The sequence below is a fragment of the Paroedura picta genome, chromosome 9 (genome assembly GCF_049243985.1).
Source record: "Paroedura picta isolate Pp20150507F chromosome 9, Ppicta_v3.0, whole genome shotgun sequence".
Lineage (NCBI taxonomy): Eukaryota > Metazoa > Chordata > Lepidosauria > Squamata > Gekkonidae > Paroedura > Paroedura picta.
In genome coordinates, this window is record NC_135377.1 from 46,104,758 (window position 1) to 46,130,440 (window position 25,683).

At 39.5% G+C, this 25,683-nt stretch overlaps 1 protein-coding gene across 2 annotated transcripts in view; it reads right to left on the reverse strand.

The window, feature by feature from the left end:
• THOC1 (THO complex subunit 1) overlaps positions 1 to 25,683 on the reverse strand; it is a 27,790-nt gene continuing 2,107 nt past the window's right edge. Inside the window, exons 2-21 of one of the 2 annotated variants that reach the window (XM_077352644.1) lie at positions 23,621 to 23,694; positions 22,756 to 22,816; positions 21,837 to 21,903; positions 19,515 to 19,633; positions 17,911 to 17,959; positions 17,305 to 17,400; positions 16,843 to 16,925; positions 16,380 to 16,453; positions 14,771 to 14,879; positions 13,544 to 13,675; positions 12,930 to 13,030; positions 11,682 to 11,748; positions 11,272 to 11,322; positions 9,802 to 9,872; positions 8,422 to 8,520; positions 7,368 to 7,433; positions 6,695 to 6,778; positions 6,427 to 6,574; positions 3,569 to 3,647; positions 1 to 360 (exon numbers count right to left, since the gene is read on the reverse strand). In XM_077352644.1, coding sequence (XP_077208759.1) covers positions 65 to 360; positions 3,569 to 3,647; positions 6,427 to 6,574; positions 6,695 to 6,778; positions 7,368 to 7,433; positions 8,422 to 8,520; positions 9,802 to 9,872; positions 11,272 to 11,322; positions 11,682 to 11,748; positions 12,930 to 13,030; positions 13,544 to 13,675; positions 14,771 to 14,879; positions 16,380 to 16,453; positions 16,843 to 16,925; positions 17,305 to 17,400; positions 17,911 to 17,959; positions 19,515 to 19,633; positions 21,837 to 21,903; positions 22,756 to 22,816; positions 23,621 to 23,694 — 1,926 coding nt within the window. In that variant the 3' untranslated portion in view covers positions 1 to 64. The remainder of the gene's footprint in view (positions 361 to 3,568; positions 3,648 to 6,426; positions 6,575 to 6,694; positions 6,779 to 7,367; positions 7,434 to 8,421; positions 8,521 to 9,801; positions 9,873 to 11,271; positions 11,323 to 11,681; positions 11,749 to 12,929; positions 13,031 to 13,543; positions 13,676 to 14,770; positions 14,880 to 16,379; positions 16,454 to 16,842; positions 16,926 to 17,304; positions 17,401 to 17,910; positions 17,960 to 19,514; positions 19,634 to 21,836; positions 21,904 to 22,755; positions 22,817 to 23,620; positions 23,695 to 25,683) is intronic. The other variant, XM_077352646.1, reaches the window with a different exon arrangement.

The window sequence follows — 25,683 nt, forward strand, 5'->3', positions numbered from 1 at the left end:
TTGTGACATTAGAAAAATTTTAATGTGTACCACATGTTTCAACTAAAAATTTCTTCTGAGCAAATTAGCTGTAGTTCTCAGCATCATTTGTTAAGCTTTCTGCAAGATCATGTAACCCAGCTTTGTTCAATGCAGTAATGAGATTTTCCAAGGTTGAATGGATCCCCTCTTGGTCTTGCCAAGCAACAAGGAGCTGCTTTGCTCTCATCTTCACATCTTCACTATCTGATTCAATCTGCCTTATGTCAGAGTCTTTCATTTCCAAGTATGGAGCTAGAAGTTTCCAGTATTCACCAAGCCTGTTGGCAAATAACTCTATTTGTTCCCCTGTTATAAGTTTGTCCCGTTGAACATCTGGACCTAAAAACAAAACAAAACAATATTTTAGCTGAGAGAATTAAAACTGCCATATTTCTTCCACTTAAATCTATATTTAAAATTCATACTCAGCTTCATTCATCTTAAATCCTAAATTCCCTGCAAGTAAAGGTTAGAATAAAAAATATACTAGTGCTGATATTTCTCTGAAGCCCTGTGGTGTGATACCTTCAACTTCAGTTTTTCATAAGGCACCACAGATTTTAATTGCCCTGAAAGATAAACCTACCATGAGATTTTCATGTTTTAGTCAGATTTAATCCAATTTAATTTGGATTTTAATGGGAATAATTAACAGAAGCTAGTATGATTTTGTCCATTAACAGTTAGTTAGCTAAGCAAGAGTACAATTTTATGGAAAACCAAATCTTTCTAGATTTCTATGGAATTTACTTCTATCTATAAACAGAAACAAAGCCAGTCCCTGCCTAAAGTTCTGCCCGATTTGGCTGAAAATAAATGGTTGGCATAACCATAACACAGAATTATCAAAAAACTAGAAATTAAGCCTGCTGTAAATATAATACAGTGGGCGCTAGCCCGCCTGCCCCCCCGGGTCGCAGCTGTTCCCAGGCGGGCAGGGTGATCGGCAGCTCTTTGAGCCAGCAATCACCCTGCCCGGCCAGCTGGGAAGGGCTTTCTCCAGCTGCCTTTCCCAGCTGGCTGGGCAGGGTGATCGGCGGCTCTCTGAGCCAGCAATCGCCCTGGCCGGCCAGCTGGGAAGGGCTTTCTACCCCCCCCCCCGGGCAGCTGAGGAGCCTGCTTTGGGGCCTGGGAAGAGTCAGGGCCAGCGCGCTCCCCCCCCCTCCCCGCCTCCCGGCTGAGGCCCGCCGTCTACCTGCTGTGTCGGCAGGTAGGCGGGTAATGGTGACCGTGGGCCGAAGGTGGCCGATGTTGGGGGGGTGGGGGGGTCGGGAGGCGCAAAGTGCCTCCCGATTCATCAGACCGGGGCCAAGTGAACAATCGTGAGCCGCACGCATTGGGCCCTTGGCGCCGGACTGACAATTGAAGGGCCCTCCGGCTGTCACTCCGGGGGAAAGGGCCAATGGGCACCCTTCCTCATCCTGGACAGGGCACACCCTAAGGGCCCGTACTCTTTTATTTATACTGCTCCCGCAGAGCAGTTAAAGATACTGGTAGATACATCCCAAAGGAAAGCTGACATATGCTGTGCTGAAATCACTAACTCATCTCTCAAACTCATCCGACATCACAAATTTATCCCAAATTTATCCCAAATCAGAGGATGCAAGTTGGGAGGGCAATCATATGATCTGTGAAATGTGATAGCTAGCCTGTATTAGTTTTGAGCTGGCACAATGAACTTGCTTCATAGATCTTCCCGACTGCCTTACAATGTTTCCAACCTTCTCTCTAAAGTTTACCAAGTTGCACTCCAGATACTATTTAGAAAGATGATAAATCTTAAGTAAAAGGAAACGAGCAGCTGGGAGGGAGGGGAGCACACACTGTTCCTGTTAGTGTGACAAAAGCTTTCACAGAATGTATTCACAATTCCAAATCCTCCATCACTGTGTGTGGAAGTTGCATTTTCCTCATTCTTCTCCATTGCTGAATCCTGAAAATATCAGCCCCAAGACTGAAGGGACCCACATGAAGGTACGTGGTTAGGCTGAAAAGAGGAAGGGCAAGAACGAAAATTACTTCTCCTTCCTGTTATGCAAGTGGGGTGGGAGCAAATTCTTCTCCTTGTGCCTCCTCACTCTAGCTCACTGACCCTCATGGATGTTCCTTTGCAATCCCAGAGGTAATCTTTCTGGAGGCTGGGAAAAGCTGCACTAATGCATGGATGGTAGGATACTGCCCAGTGTATCCTACACTGGGCACAACACCCATCATTACTGTTCATTAACATGTTTTGTACGTGTGGTATTTTTCTACTTCAAGCACAACTGGTGATTAAAACATTCTCCAGTGAAACCCACTGTTTGTGCCAACCAACAGACAGTTTTCCTCAGACATGTTTTATCACAATACATTAGCCGGTACAAAAGAGGACCATTGTCACTAGATTCTGTCAATAATAGATTCTGATGGGTAGCTATGTTGGTCTAAAGCAGTAGAACAAACTTTGGGTTCAGTGGCATCTTTAAAACCAACAAAGTTTAATTCTGGGTATAAGCTGGACTTAAACTTTGTGTATTGGTAGATTTTTTAATTCTACCATGTACCTGTTTTTCTCTACAGAAACAAAATTAAATAGGAAGTTGCTTTACTCCTTGCAACGCATTCTACTAAAAGAACGCAACTGAAATGAAATTTCACTCCACAATTTTGAGCTAAAGGATATTCTACATAGGATAACCTTTAAAAGTAGTTAGATTTGGAATAAACTAGAGAAAAGACTAATAGCAACACGGGTTGTATGCACATTTAAAGGAGAGCAAAACACTATGAGAATGGGCAGCAGAATAGATACACTAAGCAAGAGTCTGTTGAAGGAATCACTAAAATGTGGGTTAATGTTTTTGTTCTATGTTGGTGAGGTGAGAAAGGATAAAGGACAGAAGTGGAAGCATTCATGAATGAACGTAACAAGTGTATGAAGTTACACCAGCACTCAGCTCAAACAGCACACAAAGAGAACACAAAGGAATAGGAGGGCTGCAAATGGAGGGATAAGCAGACTGAGGGCATGGAAAGGGAGCAATATGCCAAGATCACAGACTGAGTCACAAACTGGGTAGGAGAAGGAGATGACGCTGGGAGGTTACATGGCCTCTGAAAACTTTTGCTTTGAAGATGGTCTAAAGATTTCATATAGACTGCTTAAACTTTCATAAATACAGCTGGGCTGAAAAATGATACTTTCTCAGAAAATGTCTTTTGCCAAATGAGCCATGATAAGCATAAGAAGGCTTGGAGAAGACATGTCACATAGTCATGTCACACAACAACTTCTGCTCAGATATGATGGACAGATTAGCCAACTGCTAGATGAGATATCAAAAGCTCACTGAAATCCAAGGAGCACAATCGTATCAAGCATGGCAACATTATGGCCTCTATACTCTGGTTGCCTTCAAGAAATCAGAAATTCAACACAAATCTGAGTACCAATTAATATGGCAGGTTAGAAGCAATAAACAGGATGAACTTGGAGCTGCTTGCAAATTCATTGTACAAAAAGCATTGAGAAGAAAAAAGAACCCTAAGAACACAGTCTTACTTTCATTGTTTTCCTTTAATAAAGTATCGTTATCTTCCTCATCTTCATCCTCGCCTGTTTTAATTTCTTCAGAAGGAGGCTATAATGAAAGAACTGAATATCATTGGATGGACTTATGCAAAAAGGAATTGCTTTGATAGTCTCTGAATCACTTTTAGTGGAACAGAATGTTCAGGAAGATATGTGGAAAGGACACAACAAACAGGCTAAATCAGATCATGTTTCATTTAACTTCATTCATTGCATATCAGAGACCAGTTATGTCACTAATCAAATGCTGACTTAAAACACTGAACAACAACATATTGTTATTACCTATTTGTTGCATTTTTAAACCTAAATACTGTGAACTTTTGTAGGAGATGACTGGGTTTTTCTTTGAAATGTAATTAATTTAAATGGTATCACAAAATTAACTCAAAGTGTCACTGTTAAGACAAATCTTCATTCTTCTATTTTTCTGTATATTAAATCTCAAGAGAAAGCCACAGGTCTGGCACCTTTCAAGGAAGATCTCAAGGTAAAGAGTCCCTAATCATTAGGTGGTGAAAACTGAAGGCTAGCTGTCATTCATTCCCTGCTGATATTTATTTTCACAAGACAGGGGCAGTATGCCTACACAAATGTATTACTTGATAACAGACAAAAAAAAAAAAACCTGCTTGAAATTAAAATCTACATGTATTATCAGTAGTTCCCAAAATTCTTTTTCACAGTCTGGGCAGTTATGCTTGAAGTATGAAGAGTCAAAATGCTGGGAGCTAGTGCAGACAGGGAGACGATGCCTTCCCAGTGCTTTGTTCTCAGCCTTATTCGGCTTCAGAAGGCGGCACAAAGGAGGCAAGGAAAATGCCCTCCCTACCCAGATCACTCATTGCCACTGCGAGCATTCCTGGGATTTCAGTTAATAACAAGAGTCAGCATTTATACTGGACTTCACATTTACATGAAACAATGGTATGGTCCCTTTTTAAAGGAAGAAGGGGAAGAACACTTGAGTTCTCCCTCTTTTTCTTTTCCCTCGTTCCCACCCACCAGCCAACCTACCTTTTCCTGTCTGTAGCTTTCGTTCCATCCAGCCTCCTGGCCGCCTTTACCCAGGAAAGCTAGGGCTGCTGAGCAATGTTGGCCACTGGGCTGGGCCCAGCTACATGGTGAAGAACCCAGAACAACTTGCAGGGAGCAAACACCTCATTTTCCCTTGTGCTCCATTCCCCACACTTTTTCTTCATTCTCTCCTCTTCCCCTACTTCTTTATCTCCTTCCCAACCTCCCTCCATCTTCAGCTGTATTTATTATTATTATTTTTTTTTATCATTTTTGCCCTGTCTTTCTGCACGTTGGGACCTGGGAAAATGCAGTTTGGGGTCTGCGGCCTGGTTTATAAACCATGAACCATCATGAATTTTTAGCTGCCAAGCAAACTGGTTTGGTTAATGACATAGAATGCCGCTCTCCAGTGTGCTAGATACACCATGGTCACAGGGGATCTCTGGTTGACTCTCCTCTACCTGCTCCCCCCAAGCTCAGTGAAGATAGGATGTATGTGGTCCAAATTATGCTCCCCTCAAAGTTGCCCCCAGAACAGTGGTTTCTGGGAAAATGCCCACAGGTGGCCATTTTGACAGGGACAGGTTCAAGAGTTACAGAATATATACTGTGAATCCTAGGGACATCAAAATCACAGGGGATCTCCTACAAATGCTCCTCCAAATTCTGTCCACCTGTATCTGTTCACAAACTCCCTCACTGGCAGTCTTCAAGCAAAGGTTGGATACACACTTTTCTTGGATGCTTTAGGATGCTTAGGGCTAATCCTGCGTTGAGCAGGGGGTTGGACTAGATGGCCTGTATGGCCCCTTCCAACTCTATGATTCTATGATTCAACTCTATGATTCTATGAACAACTAGAAAGTTTATGCTGGTTGTCCTGCCACAAACCTGACTTTGCAAATCACGTACTGCCCCAAAATCCTCACAAACCCAAGTGAACTTCCACAGAACAGTGGGGATTCAAAACTGGGTTTCCCAGATCCTAGTCTGAAACTCTAATCACTAGACCATAGTGGTTGTATGGGCCAGTAAAAAGTAGCTTAGCCTGGGTACTCATGGTAAGAAGTCACAATGGTTGCTTTCAGGCATGGTCCTGCTAAGTCCTTCCTAAAAGGCCCAAACAACCCTGCAAAGGGCCCTGCCCCTTGCCACCTGTCTTCTACTGAAAAGGCTTGGGCTGGCCAAACTGTTTTGATAGCTTTGCAATAGCCACTGAGGGCATTCATTTCTTAAAGCTCCAGCTTTAAGATTTGTTCCCATTGAAGATCAGCTACACTAATAAGCAGAGTTCACTAAGGCAAAGTAGGATTTCATTTTCTATCTGCCACTAAAAGTTGGGGATGACCCTTACCCACTGTGTGCAAACTGATTAAACTTTTTATAGCATAATGTGTTCAATGACCTCTTTTATTCCAAATATATATAATCAACCCAATAAACGTACAATGCATCCATTGAAATGAGCTCTGACTCTCAAATGTTTATGCTGAAGTAAATGTTAGCCCTTTAAAGCGCTACTAGATTTTTGGGTACTTCTGAAATATCTCCAATCAGAACTGATGCACTGATCTGTCATTTACAGACACTAATCCCTCCCCTAGTGGAGTTTCCCCAGAATATGCTTGCCTGGACTTTCCCCGCAGAAATGATACAGAACATTAACCAAAAATGACGCCAAGTTATGTTATAGACAGTGAGATTTCAAAGCTGACATATTCTAACACTGCATTTTACTGCGGAGCACCCTCAATAAAAGGAATTATAGCAAGGCAAAAAGAAAAGAAAAAGCATTGCATAGTACTTACAGGTAGTTCTTTTGCTAACTTGATGACCATGTTTTCAAGGTATTCTGGTAGACTCTTAAATTGCTGGTTGGTTGGCTGAAAAAAGTGAGGACTTCTGCGTGCCAACAGCCTCAATGCTCTCCAGCCATAGTTAGAATTATTCACTGCCCTGTAATGATAATCAGATTCAGGTAGCTATTGCCCCATTGAGCCAAACTTCCCTAGCTGCTTTAGAATAACAAAGGGTAGGTATTAATGAAAGGGTAAGATAAAATGTTTCCATACATACTTGTATTCATTCTCAACCATGTTTTCAGGAACTGCCTGTTCAATAGCTTCTTCAAAGAACTCTTCCAATGTTGGCATATACTCCCTGTGACATAAAATCAGATTGAGTACTGAACTTGTTCCTATTCTTACTACCATGCATTCAAATTTTAGATTAAATTCTGTAATAACAGGGGAGGGGGACCATTTTTAAAGAGTTTTCAATTAATTAATTCACAGATACAGTAAAGAATTTCACTTTGGTTGACCAGACGGTTAAACAAAAAAATACTTATTTTACTGCAATACAACATGACAATCTGTACAAAATTATATTATTTGGATTTAATTGATTTGAAGCTATTTCAGAAATACCTTGTTGATATTCTCAGTGAAATAGCTTCTTAACACTTGAAGAATAGCTTGTGAAGTAATCTGATTATCTGCTTTCAGTGATTTTTAATAAATAAATATTTCTATATTAATGAATTATATTCCTCATAAATCTTTTACCCAGCTGTCCTACAAAGTAATTATATGGTTGCAGATTGTGTTGATGCACATACTAGAACTGGACAAAACAACCAACACTCCACTCATGCCATATTTTGCATTATTATGTATGTGCATTATAAACACAGCTATATAATTAATTCAGGATGTATCACTGAAATTATTACAGTTTTTTTACCTACCGACTCTCAGATTTACAGGCTTCCATGTTATCAGGGCATAAATTCCAGAGCCGTGTTAACTCTTCACTAAAAGAAGAAATACAAATTACATCACAGAGAACATGATTTGATTAATCAAACGTTTCCTTGATGTTAATTAGTAGCATTAATCATCATTTCCACCATTCACAAAAACTAATTAGACTTATTGACTGTCATTCTCTGGCCAGCTGGTTCACAACACGATAATAAAACCAGAATAAAATCAAACAAATCACTAAAAAACCCCTCACATCCCCAGTAGCCCTACCCAGGAACCCACTAGTGACCCCATTTGCCTCCTATGTTTTTTTCTCATTCTTTAAGATCAAAAGCTCTTCTTTACTAATGATGGCAAATATTTCTAAGCAAAATTTCTTGTAGGAACATCAGGTTCTACCATCTCTCCAATTCCTATGAGAAAATAAACTTAAAAAAAATCTACAGACATAAGGGGCGAGAATCCTTATTTCCTACCCCCTCTCCTTACCTGCTGGCTGAGCTGGCCCCGCCCCTGCCAGTCTCCCAAGGCTGCCCCGCCCTCTGGAGAGCGGAATCAGCCTCGGAAGACTGGCGGTGGCCACACCGCCAGAGCAGTGAGTGTGCCTCAGTGCTCTGGCGCCGCTGCCACTATACATCCACTGGCGCGGTCCCTGGGGCAGGACTCTACGGATGTCATGTCTGTAGACTTCCTTTTGGGGGACTGCACCAGTAGATATTCCACATCAATTGCCCCTGAATTTGTTTAAAAGTTTGTTCAATAAGCAAGATCCTCAAATTTAAAATAAACATAATATTAACAGGAGACATATACTCAAGGATTAAAAATTATATACTGTATGCATAGAGTATAACAATATTGTAATATATAGTATATATGCATAGAATGTGTAGTATACTATATATACTATGTATACTACAGCATAGAGCATTACAATATTATTTTTCCTAACCTTGTAATATCATTGTTCTTATCACTAAGTTACTTATACAAATGACAAATACAAGAATTAAGAAAATTAAGGACTTGACATACTTTCCCATAAGAATTTTTTTGTTAGGTCCTTTTCCCAGGAAGTCTTCAGGAGCTGGCCTCTTTCGCACAAAAGGCCTTACTGGCTTGGAATCACCTGGTCTAAAGAAAAATATATTAGCCCACATACTGTAGGCTTGCATATTAACAGCCTACTTAATTGAGGATGTTTGGTGCATTAGCCCAGGCAAGTGCACCTCCCATGTATTTCTTGAGATGCTAAAATATCACCTTAACTCCCTGAGGGTTAAGAACTCTCCCCCCAAAATAGAACAAAAATAAAATCATAATGCTCAAAAAGCAGTTTTTTAGCTGAAGTCTTCTAAAGGTACACAAATTACATGCACATCTTCATGGGGGCTTCAGCCTATGAAAGACAGAAAATAAGAGTACAATAGGAAATGTATCTGATGCAGTCAAGCCATTCCCCTTTGGGATGATTGACAGTTTTTAGCTGGATTTAGGTGAGTAGCCACAACAGAACAGAGTTTGAGTCTAGTGGCACCTTTAAGACCAACAAAGTTTAATTCTGGGTATATGCTTTTGTGTGCATGTACACTTTTTCAGATTCACTGAAATACTGAGGAAGTCTTATTTCAATGTATATGAAAAAGTATACATGCACATAAAATCTTGTACGCAGAATTAAACTTTGTTAGTCATAAAGGTGGACTCAAACTTTGATCTTTCAGCTGATGATTTTGGTTCACAGGAGATTAAAGTACAAACTGCTTCCATTAGTGTTCCCCCAAGGTGGAGGATATCTGCAAACCTGATTCATCAAACCAAGTTTGAATGGTGGGGGCATAGTCCATTTATCTACATCTGGAAAAGGGTAAAGATCCACACTAAAGAACATCAGCTACAAACAGCAGTTTCCAACCTACATATCTCTCCCCTGTGTGCCACTATAGCCAGACTGGTTCTTAGCACCAGGCTAGGGAAAAAAAACTACATGCTACCACCTATTTGCAAAACTCCTATGGACGGACAATAAGAGACACATTCCATTTTTAGGCCCTCCTCCATCCACTGGGGAGTAAAATTTTATTTACTGATGGTTAAGCCATCAATCTCTCTTGCTGTCTATAATTACATCAATACAAAAATTAAAGTCTGGATATTTCTTTTGTAACTACTTAAGCTCAAATCAGGGCTATTTTATTTCCTTCTTGCTAGCTTAAGAGCAAGATGCAGCAATATAAAGGGCCTACATAGGATCATATAAGGAAGGAAAACCTTCCCTTTTACATAACTGGTTACAAAATAATTTAGATGATACAGCACTATATATTAATTTTCTTAAATACAATATTAAAGTTTTACAGGAACATGCATGTGGTATTAAGGAATACAATCCAGTTCAAATGTAACATTTCATACCTTTCCTTAACAAAACTTGGACAACCTTCATTTTTCCATGAATTCCAATTTTCTTCTGTGTTTAATATGTGCTGTAAGAATAAAAACATAAAACCCTCAATATGAGTTGCTATCACTTTCAGCATTAGTGCAGAGATTAAAGAGTCGCAAAACCAATATACCACAAAGCCAGTGTACAAGTCAGAGCAGAAAATATAAAGCACTGATAAAGCTGTTCTGACTGAGCAGTAATATCAGGGCTCTCAGCTACCCCACAGTTATGGATGGGGGTGTGTGTGTGTGTGTGTGTGTGTAGCAGTAATTTTTTTTTCCCTCCAGCTCTATCCCTATAGATTACAACCTGTACAGAAAGTTCTGGTCACTTCAAGACTACTTTAGAAATCCTGTGCAATGCTATGAAAAGGTCTCATGGAAAACTTTTCTAAAGGTAATGACTGTAGTGTGGATTTTTCCCCCTCTTCATCTAGTGTGCATTCATTCTGTTTTACAACTCCTCTTCTTCTAATTTCAGTGTTCATCTCTGAGATCTCATCTGGCGTAGTGGTTAGTGTGACAGACCTGAACCTGGGAGTAACAGAATTCAAATCCCATCTCTGTCATGGAAAGTTATAGGATGACCATGAGCCTCTCACACTTAGTGGCAAGAGGGATGTGTGGTAAGCTTCCTTGGAATGTTATTGCAGGGAATATTTAAAAATAAATAAACTGGTTGTTGTGGGCCATCTTTTTATGCTAGGTATGTATGTAACTTCGTTACAGTGATGCAAGGGACTTAAAAGCCATTTTAACAACAGGGGAAAGAATACCCCCCAAAACAAATAAATTAGTTGCACCCATGAGGCTAAATTAAGGTCTTACCGATGCTAGAATATGGGGAACAGCCATTCAATAGCTGATCTTTATCCAGGGCCACAGTGAGAGAGAACCAATTGTGACACTGCCAATTCCCTTGTGGAGTCCCACAGGACTCGGTTCTCTCTCCTACTTAATTTAATATCTTCATTGGGACTGGGTTCTCTCTAGCCCAGCTGGTTGCAGGGTTCGGCTTGCGTGCCCCCAACATGCAGATGACACCCAGCTCCACTTCCTAATGGACAGCTGGCTGGACTCCACCCTCCCAAAATGAGCTCCAGCAATAGCATCTAGTCACCGCCTGAGCTCCCCTCCACATGGATACTCACATCCCCCATCAAAACCTGAAATTTAAAATGTGGAGTTAAAATCAGAATTACCTCAACAGTACTGAAGAGCAACACAGGACATCAGTTGATTTGATTGTTTTGATAGGTTTTAATGTTAATGCTGAATGTTTTTACAAATTAACTGTTGTAATGAGATGTTGAAAACCACTATGCTGGGAGGGGCAACCAATTAATAAGCAGGGAACAAATTATTATAATGCCATCTTGTTTTTATGAAATGAAACCCGTTAAGTTATATCTTAATTCAATTTACAGAGAGGCCACTCACCTCTACCATTTTTGAGAATCTCTCTCCATCTGGGGGATTTTCTGAAAGAAGCTGTTATTAGAAAGAGGTCAGATAATTAGATGCCAACTGCTGCAGCAGAGCACTGGAAATAATCATCAAACAGGTAAGTTCACAGCTCATAAATACATATTCCTCTTGCTTCTCAATCTTAGCTTGACTCTTTAAAAAACAAAAGCCACAGAGTTATACAAAAAGAGCACAGCAAGAACAAATGTATAGTTTCAGTTACATGTAAACCGCTCTGAGCCTTCGGGGAGGGCGGTATAAAAATATGAATAAATAAAATAAAAATAAAATAAAATAAATGCCATATGATGTACTAGTGGAGATACTTGTGAAAATATAATGCACAACCTGAAAATATACAGCTTGCAGGCTACAGCACTAACCTGATAGACTAACTTTGTAGTGTCTTCAATCCAGAGAGACTGCTCATCAGTTAGAACATAGTTTGAGCTACGAAGCAAGACACCAATTAAAAGAAAAATATAGTGAGGCACAGTATATGAATGTAATTAATTACATAAAGTGTTTTGTTCATGGCTACAAAGCAACTATTTGAAAAACTGCAAAGATCCAGTTAGCATCTTTAGGTTGCTTTTATTTTCAAAGGACTGTGAATATATGCCAGATTCTGAATGCATCATTGTGATTGCGGAATGGAGGAGGGTGGGCAGAGGCCACTACTCCATAAGGCCATGCAGGGACTCAGGAGTAACTTTGCTTTAGTCTTTCTGCTGCTGCAGGTGGCACACTTAGAATGCATTTGTACTGGGCAAAGACCCAATTCAGCCCAAGGCTATGTTGCACCACCTCCTTTAAAGCCTGTCCAAGCATCTATGCTCACTCTGGCATGGCTGACCTGACCCTCTCTCTGCCCCAGACCCCTAACTTTCCAATGCCAGCAGACAACTCGTTGTCCTGCCTGCTGGGTCTGCATATTCTGATATATTCTCACTTTTCGCTAAAGAATGAAGTTGAAAACTTTAAAAGCACTTTAAAAGTACTTCAATATGACAGACACTTATTTGGAACAAAGTATAATTTTAACGTGAATAAGTGAGAATTCCAAATAACATGTCATCTTCAAAAAGAGAAAGGTATTCAGAGATCCCTGTGCATTGATTGTAAAGTTGTACAGAAATCCAGAAGAACTGCAAAATCTGACTCATAAAATATAGCTTTGCCAACTACCTAAAAAAAAAAACAGAATGAAGCAGCATTGGGTTAACTTTCAGTTATAATTGTTGCTAATATGTTTACATTGTTATTTTCCCTGGTATTTCAACTTACAGATATGGAACAGGCTTGATTATATTATCATGAGCCAGAGAATCACACATCAAACACACCTTTTGTTCTCATTTGTTGTATGAAAAATATCAGTATGTCTTCCCTTTCACATACAACTTCAGGCTTCTGTAACCCATCTGGGTATAATTCGCTAAAAGCTACCTCTTTCTAACAGATTGCACTGGCTACAGATCCGTATGAACAGAGCAAGTGGGTAGAATAATATAAGACCTGCAAATGATTGTAGTTTAATTTAACAACATTCTGCTAAACTTCACAATTTTTTTCAGTATAAGAAATCATTTTTTAAAGTAAATGATTTAAATCAGTACTTCCTACCTTACCTTTTAAATTTCACTTGCCCCTTTAAATACTGAAATAGTATTAAATATTGCAGTAAGATGTGACGGCGGAAATTGCTGTCGCTCAGTTGTAAATCCATTAACTGGGGGGGGGGAAGAGAGAAAAGAACATGTGTTGTCTGCCACTATCTTCAGCAATAGTTCTATAACATAGAGCAGGGGTCCCCCAACATGGTTGGTGGGTGTCCAAGGGCCCACCAATACCTCTTCTGTGGCTGGCAATGATTTTAGAAAATGGCTAGGGCCAGTGGGGATTTTGCCTATAGGGGTTTCTGATCACCAGGCCTATGGTTGAGGCCCACAGAATAACACTAACATACTGCAACCCTACATGAGCAACAACATTTGCATACCACCCGCCAAAACATCATAGCATAGGATGTGTTGTGAACGGCCCTGAGCCCTTGGGGAATGTCAACAACAACAACAAAAAGAAATATACATACAGACACGTAAACACACAATCAAAATCAGCTACTGGAGATCTGACTGGCTCTGAATATTTTTTTACTAATTATTTTGCCATGGTTGCCTCCACAACATTGATATTTCCATATATCCAGTTTTCATTTATATTAGGCTCAGCCAAATAGTACCTTCTCACTTGTGAGAAACTTAGCAAAGTAAACATGCTCTCCTCCAGTTTTCAGTTCCTCTAGTTTCTTTCTTGAAGCCTGGGTATCATCCAACTTGTAACTCTTAAAGACAGCTAATACTTCTTCAGAGTACTTTAAAAAAAATGCCAAAAAGATTATTTACATAAATATTGTAGTAAATCTCCTAAAAATTATAGCCAGAAAGCAGCTTTATTTGAAATGTGATCAGATATACTGTTCCTGCCCCTTCCAATTACTCTTCTTGATCTGGCCTCTTTTTGTAACATTCCACCCTCCCCCTTTCTTCTGTGTATATCAACTGGCCCCATCAATTTATATTCCAGCACTTCTGATGGAATCAACTTTAACTCACAAAAGCACGCTAAATATCATTAGTCCCAGCTTCCTGATTCATTCTGATGCTAAAAGGTCACTGCAACTAAGCAGGTGTAGATATGATAGGAAACTGATGAGAGATCACTAAAAGCGATATGTAAACAGCTAAAGACAACAACAGTGCAATGCCAGCATATCCTTGTACAACATTAGCATATTATGATGATTTCAAGACCAACATAAGATTGCCTCATATGCTTCTTTACAAGTCCCAGCTAAAATCTACTCAATCTTAACTTAAGACTGACAATGGGGCTCACAAGGAAAACCAAGAGGCAAACTACAATTGCAAATTATCATACAATACACATATATTCCTAGAGGCTACAGGAAGCTGCAGACTTCTAAAGTAAAATCCAACATCAGGAAGCTATGAAATACCCAAGCACAATATGAAAGATTTTGTTGAGTGGGGGACAATACCATTAGGTTTCTGGTCCAAAGCAAAAAACAATGTCCTACCTACAACCTCCACTTCCTTAGAGAACATCTTTTCCCCTTCCCCATACAATTAAAAAAAAATCCAATCTAACAAAGAACTCTGAAGAACCTGAAACCTTTCATACCATCTGGTGTCATTTGGGCGGTCTTATTAAAACGTATTACATAGCTTTTGTTTTGGACTTATTCTGCTAGGAACAAAGCATTGTAATAACTCCTGGATACAGCTCTGTCCATTGAGCATTTGCTGTGTCTTCATTATTACTGGACAACAACATCCCTCGTTACATATCATCATCTTCTAAAATTGCCTAGTTAGGACAAACTCTGTAAAACAGAATGAATGCACACTAGATGAAGAGGGAAAAAAATCCACACTACAGTAATTACCTTTAGAAAAGTTTTCCATGAGACCTTTTCATAGCATTGCACAGGATTTCTAAAGTAGTCTTGAAGTGACCAGAACTTTCTGTACAGGTTGTAATCTATAGGGATAGAGCTGGAGGGAAAAATAAAAAATTACTACTACACACACACACCCATAACTTGCACTTTGAGACAAATTTGAATTCATAAATGGAAAAATAAAAATATTTTCTTCCTTTAAAAAAAAAATCCAAAGTTCAAGACTTCATAATTATTTTTGTTCATGTAGAAAATCCTTCTCCATAGTCAACTACAGCTAATCAATCATACTGTAGGTTTAAAGATACTACCGTAAGTAACTCTCCCCAATTACGTGCACAAACATATTGACAGTGGACTGCATAGAGCCAATTACGGGATTTGAACGATGACAAATTAATGATATAAAATCTTTTAGCTCAAGTTGACAATGTATTGAAAATCATTTCCTTTCTAATATTACCAGGATCAAGACACCATTTCAACTCAAGACATTATATTAAAAGTAAACTGACAAAAACTAAAGGACATTTAAGTTTGTCCAAGTTCCTGCCTCCAGCTCTACAAATGCCCTCCCAGTGCAATGTGAAAGGAGGACTTCATTTACAAATACACACTGGTATATTTCACACATAACAAATGTTTGCATATATCCTTCTACTGAAAGCAAACAAGTGTGTTGCTGATTGCAAATGTCCCACTATCAAATGTTCCATCCACAATAGGCCTATTAAACAAAATCAGAGTCCAGTGGCACCTTTAAGACCAACAAAGATTTATTCAAGGTGTGAGCTTTTGAGTGTATGCACTCTTCCTCAGACTAATGAACTGACCATCTGAGAAAGAGTACATGCACTTGAAAGCTCACACCTTGAATAAATCTTTGTTGGTCTTAAAGGTGTCACTGGATTCTTTGTTTTGTTGTGCTGCTTCAGACCAACACGGCTATCCTCTTGAATCTAAACAGCCTATTATTAGCTATAGGATAAGGCAATACTGGTTTTTAAAAATAGTAACTGTTTAGAACTGAATTTTTCATTTTAAAAAGTTTGTCTCAATTGAGGGAAAACTCCTGGTGTGTGTGTGTTACTAAAACTACTCTTGAAATTTAAAGCTTGACCACGACTTATTTGCACATTTCTCACTTGGTTCCCTGGGTACAGAAACAAAGTTCTAATTAATGCAGCTACTATTTCCCAAAAGACACAGGAGACCAACAAAGCTAGAGATCAAATTTACTAACACTTGTTTAGCCAAATCAATGTACTTAGCATATCACTAACAATCCAAACATTTCCCTACAAAGCAACAGCAATTTTAGTAACAGCAAATATGCCTGCTGCAGTTTCCAGCCTACCACAGTTTCCCCAGCTGAAGCCTACCAAAATCAATGGGTTTAGACTGAAGTAACTCTACATAGGATTTTAACTTCCAGTCTTATGATATAAACATGGATAAAATGTAAGTTCGTTTGATAAAAAAACAATGAATGGCAACCACTTACCAACCATACCATACATATGCATTTCTAATATTTTTTCATATTAGAAATTATAAAAAAGATGAAAAAATTAAGCTTTGACTATACACTTACCAGCTTGTAGGAGCTTCATCATCTCCCATTTCACCTTCTTCTACTTCCATCCCTTCATCTCGCTCTTCTACATGCTGAAGAAAAAACACACTTTAATAGACCTAAAACTTTCCCCACATATTAAAAAACAAAAAAATCCTGCAAAAGGCTTTGTATTATTACCAGAAGATACAGATTACAATTAATTTTTTTTTGAAATCTGAACTAAAATTAGGAAAGTGAACACACAGCCCAAATCAAAAATTTGAGTATTGCCTTATACCTTTTTAAGCGTTCAGGAACAGGGCTTAAATCTGATGTGGAACAAGACCCGCTTGTTTTTTAATCCCTTTTACTTCTTTTGGAAATGGTGCAATTATATTTATTCAGTACCCAGAAGGCTGTATGTCATTCTTATATCCCCCCTTTTACAGCTTATTCACAAAATTAGTTTCTCTTTATATAAATTAAAAAGAAGATTGACCTTCTGTCCTAGAGTGCTCTCTTGCTCATTGGTATTAAAAACGGTGATATTTTCCAGGTTAAATTGACTTTGCAAGTTGAGCCCTGCAGGGGAAAAGATGAATGTTAAAAAATAAATGAACAAAAAACAAAACAAACCCCAAATGAAGAACTTGTGAGAAACTGCTACATAAATTGAAAAAAATAATAATATAAACTGCAAGGAGCAGGCCAATTTACACACATAAGAAGCAATCTTTCCTGAAAGCCAAGTAGGAACAATTACACTGAAATTTAATTACAATGACAGGAAATTGAGTCTAGTATTGTTGTCTGTATCAGAGATCAGTTACCAATCTTCTAAAATAAATATAATTGAAAATCAGAATAGCCTTGGGCTTAAAATACATTGGACCGACTCTACTTCAAGCCATCCGTTAAGTTATTTCTGACATTTCTGACATCATAAAAGAATAAATCTTACCTGACTTTTCTGAAAGGGGGAATAATCTAGCCAGGAATAGCTGAATTCTTCCACAGAACACTGTATTTTGCGATTTAGATAACCTTCGTAAGAGGTCTAAACAACAGGAGAAAATATGTTACCTTTTGATTATGCCCTGAAGCCCAAACTTTCATGTACAAATTTATTGTGCACTTCTACTTTTACAAAAGGGAGACGGCCACTGATTTCCCCTTCAAATTTTAAGCCCCATAGAGCTCCCAACTGGATCCACTCAAGAGTTGCATAATATATCAGAACCTGCAATAGCAAGGAGGTCTGCGATGTAAGTAGGATGCAAATTGCTGTTGAAAATGAAGGGGTGGTAAACACATCCCAAAGAATGTTATTGCTCCTTTAAATTAATCTGTTTTTCTAGTTGCCTAAGTATATGAGTGTCAAACATGCACAAAATTCATAAATACTATTCTCCAAAAGGATAATAAATTTAAAAACTGTTTAAAACAAATTGTAGTCTATACAACACACATATTTTAAATACTGAATCATATTTTTGTAATACTTTCTTAGCAAGGTGCTGTAATAAGTCATTTAATTGCCTTTATTTTTTAAACAAAGACTACTTACCGTTGCACATTCTGAGCAAGTAATTTTTTCCTGCCGAGTAAAATGTATTCTAGAAATATCATTAAAGAATGTAATTAGTTAATGTTCAGAGTTACAACAATGCCAGTTACGCTGTTATAGTACCACAGCTATCTCCCTAAAGGCTTGTTGCAAGAAAATAAAATTATCTCCAGGCAACCAGGCAGGGAAATTTAAAAAAAAAACATGGAAAAGGTGATCATTTTTCTTACATGCTAGTGAAATACAAACAAGCTGATACAATTTTTTTGTGGGCCAGCAATATTTACTGACTGTTTTGCAAAACTGGCCCAGAGAACTTATATAGATTAGCTTGGGCCCTGACAAAGCTTATTTCAAGACCTGTTGATTTGGTGCCAATCAAAGGTTCATCCAATCAGGGTCCCCCCCCCCCACTTTTCTCACCTAATTGCATCTCCTTACTGTAAACCCTAGCCTACGTGCCTTTCATCCATACAGGTCTTGTGATCCCCAATGTAGGCATTTTGGTGGACAACAGTAGAAAAGCTGACTGGATCCAAACTCTTCTCTGAATGTAGATGACCAGGATTCTACTGGTAACTCTGGTGCCTCCTGGTACTCTGCCTTTTTTTACATCTTTCTGGGCACATATGGCAGGAAATCGGTGGCTTAAGGAGGTGCATTTTCGGAGGGTGGGTTGGGAAGGGTGGGAGGGGATTCTTAATGTTGTTTTTTATTTTATTGTTTTAAACCATATCGCAAGTCACTGCAGGCTAACTGGCTAGGAACAGTAGCATAAAAGTTCAAATAATAAATAAATAATAAACATATACCACAGGACAATCCAAAACCACTGTTCATGAGCATTAAAAGCTGACAACCAATAACAAAGACAATATGGCATGGGAATATTCAAACAGCAGCCCCTGGCTGCTGGAGGTGAGACCTGTGGGTGGGGGAATCACCTGTATGATGTTGAGCTCCCAGCACCTATGCCAGCATCAGAACAGGAGTGGAGGAACAGTCACCGCATCCTCCTCAGCCTTGAGTTTTATGGCCTTGTACTATTGTCTTGTACTGTCTTGTACTATTGTGGAAGCCTATGCTCTGTTCTGTAATCTCTTCTTTGGGGTCCTCTACTGCCCCTAGCTGGCTGCCTATGCAAGGCAGGAGCCGGCTGTATGAGATGTGGGGCATAAAACCATCCAGCAGCTGATCAGCAGTACTGATTCCACTGAGTTAGTATGTGTTTCCTATGGCTCTAAAGCTGATTCTGGATCACCAGCAGGGTCCTTTGTCATGGCAGGACTATGGGCACAACAGGGAATCAGCCCAGGAAACATCAAGGTGGGGTGGACCCCTCCTGGGTGGAGGAGTTTTGTTAGGGGTGAGGAGAGTGAAAGCCAATGACATGCCAAGCCTCCAGACAGCAGGCAGGAGATGGCAAACACATGGGGCAGTCCTGGCCTCCAAACACATGGCATGTTCTAACATTACTGTTTATCAGAAATACTCAATTTACACTATTGGAGAAGCTCCATAAAATTATCAGAGTAATAAACATTCACTGAATTTACCCATTCAGGATCTCAAATCAAACTAAGTTTGTTTGATAAAATACTTACTGATTTCCATGTAGTAACATTTTTTTCCACAAATGTGAAAATTCTGTCACACTGATCCAATGGAAGGCAATCCAAAACATCTCCCAACAGCACAAAAGGGGTTGAAGCAGTGCAAATACCTTTATTGGAAAACAAGTTTAAGTTCAGTTTTGCAGAATTACCCCATCCCAAGAGAAACGAAGTAGTTAAGTATATGTTAACTGCAGTTTATCAATATGATCCTAACAAACGTAATTTGTTCAAGCATGTGTGTAAATACCCCTCTCTTGCTGAGTCACCGTTTGCTACTGAAGGTTTTGAATTGACTCCTATATCCTCATGACAATTACTTTCACTAAGTAACAACGTTGCTTTGTAAGAAAACGGATTTTAAATTCTAAAATGCTATGGAAACACAAGGGACTAATGAAGATGGGTAGCCATGTTAGTCTATCTGTACCAGTAGGAAGGAGCAAGAATCCAGTAGCACTTTAAATTTGTGGCATGTGGCAATTGTGACAGCTTTTGTGAGTCACAGTTGCGCTGTGTTTCTGGACTCTTGCTCTTTTATACTACAAAGGATCATAGTCAAAATCTTTGACTATTAGATGTTATCCCCCCATATTTTCATAGTTATCCTATGAAATTCTGATATCCTAAATTTATTAAAATTCTTTCCTCTATGTGATATGCAAAAATATGGCATTCAAGGGAAAAGTAGTTTCCATTACTAATACAGTATGAGAAGGTAAGTATGAAAAGAAGAGACAGTTGGGCTGGAATGTGCAATCTTTAGCTCAAGATTCAGTTCCTCTTGTGGTGCATGGAGATTACACATATGCATTGCTAGCTTTCATACAATGTAGCACATGTTGCAGATTATTCATGGACAAACTGCAGGATACTTTTGGCGGAATTAACTGTGGGGCTAACATGCATGGGCATACACCTGTATCATAGTCTGACATACTTGTAATGAAAGGCAGCTGCCAATTATGTGAGCTAATCCTAAGAATGCCTTTAGATGATAGCAAACGTGCACAAACCTTTGTTTCCTGAAATATGTATATACAGCTAAGAATTATATGCACATTAAAAGGGAGCTGAGTTGTATATCTTATCCATGGTTCCTCTTCATATTTATGAAACCGGTCAGGGGGTGGAGAGAGTCCTGGGCTAGGGCCAATCAGAGTGCAGCCAGTCCCTACGTGGCCTGCCCTACCATGAGCCACCAGCTGCGGCAAGGAGGTGGTGGTGTAGGCAGCAGCAGGAACAACACACAGAGAACGCCACGGGGGCGAGAAGGTGCTGGAACCGTCAGAAAGACCGTGGCAGTGAAAAGCCAACGCCAATGGAAAGGCAGCACTATTGACAAGGAGGCCGCAGTGGCGATGAGGAGCTCGCGGCCACCAGAACCACCCAGACCAGAGAATGACTTGGCAGCGGCCACTAGGAGGTGGCACCACGAAGTCGGTGGCGGCTAGAACGAGGCCGCGGCAGTGTTGAAATTCTCATGCTGGCAGGCTTCTCACTTGCTGCGGTTTTCCACAGCAAGCCATTTTCCCCGCTCACATGCAGCCAGGAATCCGGGTCCCCAAGCCTGTCCTGGGGCTGCCTCCCTCCTTCCTCTGGCTTGCAGGTGTGGCTGTCTGCCAGGACCTCGTTCTCTCCTATCTCCACATCCATCGAGGTGCAGAGCCAGCACGCCCGAAGACGCCGCCGTGTCTCTCAGTCCCACCTTCAGCTCTGAGGAGCGGTGCCACCTCCTACTCTCGCCACGGCTCTGCAATGCGCTCCAGTCTCTCTGCCACCTGGCCTGTTCCTCATGGCCACCCCAACCTGTCTCCTGGCCCAGCAGAGGCCAGGCGCTGCAGCTGCAGACCGTTGTGCTTTTTGCTCGAGGAAAATGGCCGCCTGTCAGTTCCTCAAAGGAAAAACCTGTGCTGGCCCAAAAGGAGCTCCCAAAAAACTTCCAGTGAAACTTAAAAGGAAGGCTGCTGCTAGCCCTTTCCCCACAAAATGCACCAATGTAGATTGACAAGAAGGGCAGCCCTGTGCTCTGCTGAAGGCCTCCTAAGGCAAACACGTCATTAGCGTACCAATCATTGCTACTGAGGGCCCTGAGTGAGGCTGCACCCACCAGCATAGGTGAGGATGCAGCAGGCCCATTGCAGCCTAACCAGTCGCCTGGGAAGTGAGACATGGCCGAGTGGCAAGGAGGCCTCTCCAGCAACCTGCCTCCCCCACACACACTTTCTCCTGCTAGCGCCCACAGCATTTTAGGATGCAGCAGGCTTGAAGGCTAGTATATATTTAAAATAAAACAATATGGCCTCCACTCACCTTCTGTAACCCCATTAATAGCAAGAGAGATTACTGCCAGGACATTTTCACAGGAAGCTTTGTTTATCTAAAAAGATATAATACAAGCATCTTGCTTATCATATGGAACTGAAACATAAATTATGTCAGCAAAAGCCTGTAATGATACAAAAAACACTTTGATTTAAGAATTAGAATATTACACATAAATTGTGAACAGATAAAATTTCATAACACTACGCTTAAAACATATTTTGTATGGCAGTTATCAACTGCAACAAGTTAACAAGCTTACTCCGTAGGGAATCCTTGCAAGATTTTTGGCAACAATGGGAGTGCTTACTGACTTGTAAAGGAAAATTACTATATTCACAAGAGGCAGCAGAACAAACAATAAATTGTTAAAAGTGGTGTCAAGGCTAAAATGAAACTTATTTCCCTTTTGCCCTCCTAATCCTTTATTCTTGTACTTGGGAATAACTCTTTTAATATTGACTTTATAAGTGAACCAAATCTGGCTTGTTTTCTTTCTCTCCCTTTTCCTTCTCATTGGGGCGAGTACCGATGGCAAGTAGAGAACAAGAAGACTGCCAGATACAACCAACAAGGACGACAACAACCTTAGGCTCCCAAGTGTAGAGCAAGAACTTCCTGACAATCTTTCTCAAAGAAGTAAAAAAGAAAGGAAGATATAAAGATGAAAAGGAGACCAAAGGATACCTACATACGTATAAATAAAAAAGAAATGAACTGAATCAAGGACTACAAGCAATGTACTTTACTCAAATGTATATCTATTATTTTAATTTGTATAATCACCAAGAAAATAAAAAACAATATTTTAAAAGGTGTTTTTTTAATGGCATAATATTCCTGGTGATCTCTGAATTCAATTCATTTGCACGTAGTATCATAAGATGGTATTTGAGGAAATACTTACAATTTCTTCTTCTAAGACAACTCTGAAAGCTTGATCCAGGGTAAACTTTTTTTCATTTTCACTACAAATCAAGAATAGATTTAGGAAAGCCAAGATTAATAAAGTGGGCATCAAAGAGGTCTGTAATATCAATAAAACATGAAATATTCCTATGTAAACTTTTAACCAAAATTTTTCCAAGGCAGAATCCAATCAAATATAAAAAGACCAGAAGCAAAATACACAAACAGTTTAAGAACATAAATAACACAACTTAATAAAAATTAGCAATTTCATGGAGTGTGTAGGGTAGCCAGAGATCATAGGACTGCCTGGCAACCAGGCAAGGGAATGTTAAAAGGTGGTTTGCCATTGTGTGCCTCCACATCATGAACCTAGTGTTCCTTGGAGGTTGCCTAACCAAATACTAGCCAGGATTGACCCTGCTTAGCTTCCAAGATCTGACAAGATTGGGCTTGCTTGGGTTGTCTAGGTCAGGAAAAACTTGGATTGAACCAGCCTTTCTCAACTTTTTTACCATTGAGAAACCCCTGAAGTGGCATGATCATGTAGAATATGGTTGGGAAGCACAGCTGTGCACATGCTTACCGGGGCCCCTCCCCACCCCCTCCAGATCCATCATTGCTCATTTAGGGAGGGGTAGCGGGTTGACATGATTATATATGGTTATATCACCCAATAAATGTTTGACAAATTTAAAAAATACATAAAAATTAATTAACTCCCACCCATTCAGAAAACCTTTCCAGGGCCATCAAACTCTGGTTGAGAAAGCTAGGATTAGATAAAATGCCTAGCCGTCATGGCTTCCATTTTGTCTACATGCAGTTTTATCACACAAAAAATGTGAACTGATGTATATTACCTTCCGGGTATTTGGCTGAAGGCACCCAATAAAGGTTTAATGGTTTTGTTGTTAAGAGCTTCTCGAGTAGAGTTCTGCGAACATAATGAAATACACATAGTAAAGTTTAACAAATATGTAAAAGTGTCTTACTCAAAAACTGACCATAGCTTTAATAGATGTTATTATTTATCTGTGTGTTCTAAAGAAACCAATATATTTCCACAAACCTCACCAACATCAAAATTGCTTTAAAATCAACAAAGGCATTTGTAATCAAATGCTAAATATATTTACTATGATTTATTTATTGGATTAAATTTCAATGTAATTTACCCTTGTGATCCTTTGTTTACCAATCAATTCTAGTTTACCAGTCAATTCTAGTTTAAATAGATAAACTGAAATAAATAGGGCTCCTAAGAAAGGTTATGGGGATCTAGGTGTTAAACACATTAAGGAATCCTACAGCTTAGTAAATGCATGAATTTTATGCTAGTCTAATAATTTTCATCGTATTAGAGGAGAAAATTGTAACAGTATCTTCTATAGAAGCAAAAATCTTCATTCTACATATAAGTGCGGGTTCTTTCAAGATACTATTCCTCTTATTAAAAATATAACATAGCTAACAGAATATACATTATAGAAGGTCTGGTTCTTCAGAACAAAACAAAGAAAAATATTAGCTTATTCCACAAATTAACTATATATCCAGGCTGCCTGTTCTTACTGTGTATCATGTTCAAAAGTTTATATGAATTAATATTACTCTTGCTTTCAACAAAGGAAATTTCTCCATATCATGAGAAGACTAGAGGTAAAACCTTTCCTCCTAGACAGCAGTTACTGGAGTATTACAGCCCCTATCTCTATGCTAAACCCCTAACAACAGGTCATCTTGCTCCTAGGTATGCCTACATACCTGCTACTTGTGTAACTTCTGGTATTCATACCACAGTATAGCTGCTGGGGGTTCAAGTAATATTTCTGATTTAAAAATTAGTACATGTATGTAATATGAAACTGAAATCCATACCAAGCAAGCAAAAACGCTCAATTCTAAACAGGCACTACAACATCTACTACTCCAGCATATATGGGGAATACTGCTTTTTACCTGAGGTACCTTTTCAATTGAACACATGTAAAATACAGGTTCTCTTCATTCTTGGAGACCATGGATATCTTGAGGAATCAAGTGGTATGTTACAGTTTCACCAGTTTTGTGCCCAAGTTGCTTTACAGACCAGAAGACTTGCAGACCCAAACACTTATATCTGCTTTGCCTGTAGCTCTAGTTCATGTACTCAACTAATGAGTATGTTGTTTATAACTGATGTATCTGGTAGTAGTGGGAACATGGCACATTTTTTGTTGTGGACACTTACCATATACCATTGCTAATCAATTGGCCTTGAGACAGTCTGACATGTATCTCTCCTGTCAAGGCCAGTTATGTATGATCACAAACACTGGTGAAATTATTAACTCTTAAAATGGCATACAAAGTCTCAAGAATAACCCTGAGATTGGAAGCTTAGCACAGACTGAAACCACAGAACAGTGCTGTGCAGCTGGCCAGTTCCAGTAGTAGAAGAAGAAGAGTTGGTTCTTATATGCCGCTTTTCTCTACCCGAAGGAGACTCAAAGTGGCTTACAGTCACCTTCCCTTTCCTCTCCCCACAACAGACACCTTGTAAGGTGGGTGAGGCTGAGAGAGCCCTGATATCACTGCTTGGTCAGAACAGTTTTATCAGTGCCGTAGTAGGTTCACCTGTTGTCATCATCCAAGGTTTCTTGACAGCTGAAGGGACATTATAGTCTTTTCTTGCATTAATTCCAGCTTGCTCTAGTGGTTAAAAGCAGTATCCTCTAATCTAGAGAGCTGGGTTTGATTCCCTGCTCCTCCACATGCAGCCAGATGTTATTGCAGAACAGTTCTGTCAGAACGCTCTCAGCCCTACCTATTACACAGGAGGTATTCTGCCTTGAGACTCTTTCAGAGTGAAAACAGGGTATAAGAATCAATTAGCATTTCAACAGTTTTCAATAAATGTAAATAATGTAAGGGAAATATTACA